The 7,235-nt window shown below is 45.6% G+C and overlaps 1 protein-coding gene across 1 annotated transcript; it reads right to left on the minus strand.

Annotated features, from left to right (window-relative positions):
• Positions 1-3,874: 3,874 nt before the first annotated feature.
• On the minus strand, positions 3,875-5,646 carry LOC311228373 (piggyBac transposable element-derived protein 4-like; the record flags this gene model as incomplete). The annotated part of the gene is made up of 4 exons (XM_084314281.1): positions 3,875-4,453; positions 4,632-5,235; positions 5,332-5,507; positions 5,599-5,646. 4 exons carry the CDS (start codon positions 5,644-5,646, stop codon positions 3,875-3,877), a joined length of 1,407 nt encoding a protein of 468 aa, XP_084170407.1.
• Between the last annotated feature and the right edge of the window lie 1,589 nt (positions 5,647-7,235).

The raw sequence follows: 7,235 nt of genomic DNA on the forward strand, positions 1-7,235 counted from the left end.
ATTTGTAAATCTGGTATGTCATAAATGTATAGATGTAGCACACTGTATGTCATGTATGTCATATGTTATGATGAATTGAAAATAGGGGACCCTGATGTAAACAAGACGAAAGTCTTGTGTGTATTGAGCCGTACTGTATTGTACCCATTCTGCAATCTGTTCATTAATAAAATTTTCAATCAATTCAATAAATCAATCAACATTTATATTCACCACTAGATGCCATCATATACATTGATAGACACATATACATCACAATAGCACTCTGAGACTTGGTTTCCAGATATAGAGTGCATTAAATCGAATCGAATGTATTATTATTAATAGACTTTGGTGACGTCACTTTTTTTAAAGACAAAAGCCCGACTGGTCCCTCCCACTCTCGCCGGGTGTGGTGGCGCGCGCCTATAATCCAAGCTGCTGGGAGGCAGGCTGGCGGATCGCTTGAGCTCAGGGGTTCTGAGCTGCAGTGGACTATGACGATCGGGTGTCCGCGCTAAATTCGGTATCGATATGGTGCTCCTGGGGGAGCCCGGGACCACCAGGTCGCCCAAACAAAAAAAATTACCTGCGCCTTGGAAGGAGGGGTGCACCGGCCCAGGCCGGAAACGGACCAGGCCAAAGCCCCCGTGCCGCTTAGTAGTCGGACGAGCCTGTGAATAGACACTGTAGCGCAGCCTGAGTAAAACAGCGGGACTCAGTCTTTTCATGATTATTATTTTTTTTGCCTACTTTTTTTTTATTTTATCAAACTTTTACGCCACACAGTTTCTACGTTCACACTGCATGCTTTGCTCAGTCTGACCCGCTCAGGTGGTTTCAATCACTCTCTTGATAAGATATGATGATATGAGTGACGTGAATAAATAGTGCCTTGGTCCATCCTAACTTAAATCTCCAAAAGACAAAATGGCATGTACATGACTGCCTCCTACTGGATATCTGGGGTAAATACAACCCCTTTTCTGAGCACTTTCCAAAGACGTCCAAAGTAGGCACTGTTCCACCAACAGATTACAGTCACTGAACGGTGCAAAACTGATACACAAATGCAAATGGTTGAATGAAAACGACCCACTTAACAGTTATTAAACTGTGTTTTTCTTTAAATGATTGCTGTTTAACAGTACTGTATATTTGCATATCTTGTCTGTCACAAATGGAATGAATGAATGAATGAAAACTTTATTTAACCCTTCTGGGTCCTGGGATATTTCAATGTTTTGGCTAATTTTGATTTAAATTGTATAATTTCCATTTTAAAATGTTTTAAAATGTTTTACCATGGTATGTTTTGTATCTTTTTTTCAGCACAGCCTCACATATATGACCTGACAGTTAGTTTTCATATTGTATAATACTGTATATACTGTATACTGCATAATGTACAACACAAAACACAAAATCGGATTTAGAAAATGTGTTCTTTTTAGTATGAACCAATGCAAACATATCAAATCAAGGATATAAAACAGTGGATATGCACCCTCAGGTAGTATATTTACATAAACAAGAGAGAACAGATCAGAATTCAATTTACAAAGCATTATTTTCTCCATACACAGGTAATAAACACAGACGAAATTTTGATTCTCAACTGGAAATTATCACCAGTATGCTTTTTCTTTTACAAAGTCAGTAAAAGTAATTTTTTTCCAAAAAAAAGTAAAAAAAAAAGTTTTACAGTAGAAAAGTAAAAAATAATTAAATAATTAAATTGTGGGATATTCAATATACATATATACAGTACACATATGACTAGAGTGCAGTCATATAGAGTGCAGGATGCCTAAGGCGTATCAAAAAAAAAATATTGCACCTGTCAAAACGGTAACGCACAATTGTGGGATATTCAATATACATATACAGTACACATATGACTGAGGCGTGGAGGAGAGACTGTGTTCCAGCAGGAGGAGAGGCTGGGTTCCAGCAGGAGAAAGAAGCAGACGTATCTTTTGAACAGCAGCAGCACAATCGTTTTTGGAGTTCTTTGGAGCTGTTTTTTTACGTTAGAATATGAGGCGAGGTGAGCCCCGTGTGATGTGTGTGTCCCAGCTGCACAGACACAGTATGTTTGGAGAAGACGAAGAATTATTATACAGGATGATAGGAGTGGAGTCGGAGTCGGACATAGAATCGGAGGACGAAATTGAGGATGAGGACCCATCCGTTGTCCTCGACAACGAGAGTGATGATTTGCCTGGGACATCGACCAGCACAAGGACAATGGGGGACAAAGGCGTGGAGGAGAGGCTGTGTTCCAGCAGGAGGAGAGACTGTGTTCCAGCAGGAGGAGAGACTGTGTTCCAGCAGGAGGAGAGGCTGAATATGAGGCGAGGTGAGCCCCGTGTGATGTGTGTGTCCCAGCTGCACAGACACAGTATGTTTGGAGAAGACGAAGAATTATTATACAGGATGATAGGAGTGGAGTCGGAGTCGGACATAGAATCGGAGGACGAAATTGAGGATGAGGACCCATCCGTTGTCCTCGACAACGAGAGTGATGATTTGCCTGGGACATCGACCAGCACAAGGACAATGGGGGACAAAGGCGTGGAGGAGAGGCTGTGTTCCAGCAGGAGGAGAGACTGTGTTCCAGCAGGAGGAGAGACTGTGTTCCAGCAGGAGGAGAGGCTGAATATGAGGCGAGGTGAGCCCCGTGTGATGTGTGTGTCCCAGCTGCACAGACACAGTATGTTTGGAGAAGACGAAGAATTATTATACAGGATGATAGGAGTGGAGTCGGAGTCGGACATAGAATCGGAGGACGAAATTGAGGATGAGGACCCATCCGTTGTCCTCGACAACGAGAGCGATGATTTGCCTGGGACATCGACCAGCACAAGGACAATGGGGGACAAAGGCGTGGAGGAGAGGCTGTGTTCCAGCAGGAGGAGAGACTGTGTTCCAGCAGGAGGAGAGACTGTGTTCCAGCAGGAGGAGAGACTGTGTTCCAGCAGGAGGAGAGGCTGAATATGAGGCGAGGTGAGCCCCGTGTGATGTGTGTGTCCCAGCTGCACAGACACAGTATGTTTGGAGAAGACGAAGAATTATTATACAGGATGATAGGAGTGGAGTCGGAGTCGGACATAGAATCGGAGGACGAAATTGAGGATGAGGACCCATCCGTTGTCCTCGACAACGAGAGTGATGATTTGCCTGGGACATCGACCAGCACAAGGACAATGGGGGACAAAGGCGTGGAGGAGAGGCTGTGTTCCAGCAGGAGGAGAGACTGTGTTCCAGCAGGAGGAGAGACTGTGTTCCAGCAGGAGGAGAGACTGTGTTCCAGCAGGAGGAGAGACTGTGTTCCAGCAGGAGGAGAGACTGTGTTCCAGCAGGAGGAGAGACTGTGTTCCAGCAGGAGGAGAGACTGTGTTCCAGCAGGAGGAGAGGCTGTGTTCCAGCAGGAGGAGAGACTGTGTTCCAGCAGGAGGAGAGACTGTGTTCCAGCAGGAGGAGAGCCTGTGTTCCAGCAGGAGGAGAGACTGTGTTCCAGCAGGAGGAGAGGCTGTGTTCCAGCAGGAGGAGAGCCTGTGTTCCAGCAGGAGGAGAGACTGTGTTCCAGCAGGAGGAGAGGCTGTGTTCCAGCAGGAGGAGAGACTGTGTTCCAGCAGGAGGAGAGGCTGTGTTCCAGCAGGAGGAGAGGCTGTGTTCCAGCAGGAGGAGAGGCAGGAGGAGAGGCTGTGTTCCAGCAGGAGGAGAGGCTGTGTTCCAGCAGGAGGAGAGGCAGGAGGAGAGGCTGTGTTCCAGCAGGAGGAGAGGCAGGAGGAGAGGCTGTGTTCCAGCAGGAGGAGAGGCAGGAGGAGAGGCTGTGTTCCAGCAGGAGGAGAGGCTGTGTTCCAGCAGGAGGAGAGGCTGTGTTCCATGATCAATTGTGCCACTCTGTAAAACAGTTGCGGTCTAAAATTAGACAGAGGGCGACATCGCATCTCTGGCATTTCCACGCGGTCAGATTCCTTCTCCCCTCCTTGGTGCACCGGACACAGGTCTTACGGCCAGCGGTGGCTTTCTGGCTCTTGTCCGCGCCCGCTGCGGGAGGGGCGATGGGAACAGGGAGATGGCTTGCGGTCCTGTCAAGAGGAGCTCCTGTGCTGTCCAGTCCACACAGCTCCCCCATCATCACTGAAATGAACTCCTTGTGGGAGAGATGCGCTTCCTGCTTCGCCTCACATATCTCGCAGTGCAGAATGTAGGCGTTGGTGGTAGCAATGTCGAGACAGTGGAAGAAGATGGTGCGATACCACCGGCCAGTTCTCCGGTGGGTCGAGTAATACTGGATCAGCTGGTCGGATAGGTCGACTCCGCCCATGTGTTTGTTATACTCGATCACAGGGGTGGGGCACGGAAACCAGACAACCGACCAGGTCCCATCGGCCGCCTTGACCCTCCTCTTGACCTTCTGACCAGGAGGTGTGATTGCTGGGTGGATGGTGGAGCACACAGACACCTAGATAGAATAGAATAGAAATGAATCATTAGAAATTTGACACTACAAATTGCTCACAGTAGACATTTAGACAGAACAAAGTCACGAATAAGAATAACAAATACATACATACATACATACATACATACATACATACATACATACATACATACATACATACATACACACACATACATACCAACTTTGTGTCCATCCACTTCACGAAGACCAGGGACCCCTCTCTGATCCAGCGGATGAGACCTCTCTCACACTTCATCCTGAGGGCATTAGGTCTCCCCTTGGGAACGTCTTTCCTGATCTCCCTGTAGGTTCCACAGGCTCCCAGCTTCATGGCCAGCAAGTCCTTGAACAGCTTGGGACTGGTGTAGTAGTTATCAACATAAATGTGATATCCAGTCCCAAGCCATCCTGTATCAAGGAGGTCCACAACAGCATCATATGTGATGCCGTGTTCACTTGTATGAACGTGTGCCTTCCCTAGGTAAACATTGAAGCCGATGGTGTAGCCGTTATCCGAGTCAGCGAGCACAAACAGTTTGACCCCCCATTTGGTCGGCTTGTCCTTCATGTACTGCGTCATGCCGGTGTGTGCCCTCGTGGCCACCATCCTCTCATCCACTGCCAGTTGCCGCTTAGGGTGGTAGTGCACCTTGCAGGCCTCACCAATGTCGAGGATGAGCGGCTTGATGCGGAACAGTTTGTCGTGTTCCGGTGTTCCCTTCCTGGCGTCGTTCCTGGCATCCTCCTCGGGATCGCTCAGGTGGAGGTTCCACAAGATTGACCTGAAGTCAAAGTCATATTATAAGTCATATAACGACACTATAAACATAAGTAACATATGGGACACGATGTACACTATACAGGAATATATATTATACCTGAATCTGTCCCGGAACATGACCATTCTTGGTAGGGGCACAGAGAGAAGGTGTTTGACCCTCCAGAAGTCCTGGAGCGCAGACAGTGGGACGAGCCCCATGTACAGCAGCAGGCCGATGAACTTGTACAATTCATCGGCCTGGACATCCTCCCACTTGGTCTTTTGCCCCCGTGCCTGTATATTGTATTGTAACTCAGTTAGTCACATTTTACAGGAAAAAGCATTTCATATAAAACTACAGCTAATAAAGAAACTTGAAACTTGCCTGGTTCTTTGCCGCGTTCTTGTTAGTGTTGATACACAGGGTCTTCATGGTATCCATGGAAAAATACAGCATGAAGAGCTCCTTGGGTGTATACGTGGCATGGGGGTCTAGCTGCGGTCCTGGGGGTCTGCGCGGCATGAACCGGAGGGGCTGAGGGGCTGGATCAGGATCATTGTCCGTCTTCCAGGGCGTCTGATCTCCTGCCTGGACTGGACGTCTTGGCCTGGCCCGGGTTGTCCTGGGTCGGCGTGGAGCAGGCTGCTCATCATGTCTGCACATAAATGGCACACACATTGTACATATAAAACACTGCTCATACAACACACACACACTGTATATACACTCAATATTCCATTCTGTATATATTGCGTACAACGTCTGCAAACCTAGTAATAATAAAAAAGCAATACACATCCATAATAAGTCTCTCACCTGTCTGGGTCATTTCTTGACCTGGACCGGGCTTGGGCACGCCCTGCCCCCCTAGATGTCCCAGGCAAATCATTGCTGTGTAGACAATGACATGTAAAAATACATTATTTTCAACTTTTATGAACAGAGTAATAACTAAAACAAAAGCAGTAATAATAATAATAATAATAATAATAATAATAATAATAATAATAATAATAATAATAATAATAATAATAATAATAATAATAAGTCTCTCACCTGTCTTGTGCCCTCCTTCCATGTCTCACAGAACTGGTTGAAGGCAGAGTTTCTGCTCCTTCTGCTCCTTCCTCCTCCTCACTGTAGAAAACAATAAAAAGCACATTATTTTCAACATTCAACAAGGAATCTCTTGATGCACACTTACCATGTACACTTATCATGTACATTTATAATGTACACTTGTCATTTACATTCATCATGTACACTTGTCATGTACATGTACATTCATCATGTACACTTAGCATTTACACTTAGCATGTACACTTGTCATGTACATTCATCATGTACACTTAGCATGTACACTTATCATGTGCATTCATCATGTACACTTGTCATGTACATGTACATTCATCATGTACACTTAGCATTTACACTTAGCATGTACACTTGTCATGTACATTCATCATGTACACTTAGCATGTACACTTATCATGTGCATTCATCATGTACACTTGTCATGTACATGTACATTCATCATGTACACTTGTAATGTACATTCATCATGTACACTTAGCATTTACACTTAGCATGTACACTTGTCATGTACATTCATCATGTACACTTAGCATGTACACTTATCATGTGCATTCATCATGTGCACTTATCATGTGAAAGCCTTTCTTTGCCTTTCCCAACAAGTTTGACAAAAACAAAAGCAATCAAAGTCCAAAATAAGTGTCTTTACCTTTCATTGTCGTCATGATCAGTGGACCTTTCGTCACCATCACCAACAAACGATGGATCATCAACGTCATCATGATCAGAACCATCTGAAGATACTTCTTCATCTGTATCATCACCAAATAGATCTCTCATGTCTTGATCTCCAGCGTAGAGGGACCTCCACATGGGCACATTGCTAGCACGCTGACTTCGACGCATGTTAGCTCAAACTACTACTACTACTAAAGTCTACTAATACTACTACTACTACTACTACTACTACTGCTACTACAACTACT

Source organism: Notolepis coatsorum (genome assembly GCF_963971535.1).
Source record: "Notolepis coatsorum genome assembly, chromosome: 5".
Taxonomy (NCBI): Eukaryota; Metazoa; Chordata; class Actinopteri; order Aulopiformes; family Paralepididae; genus Notolepis; species Notolepis coatsorum.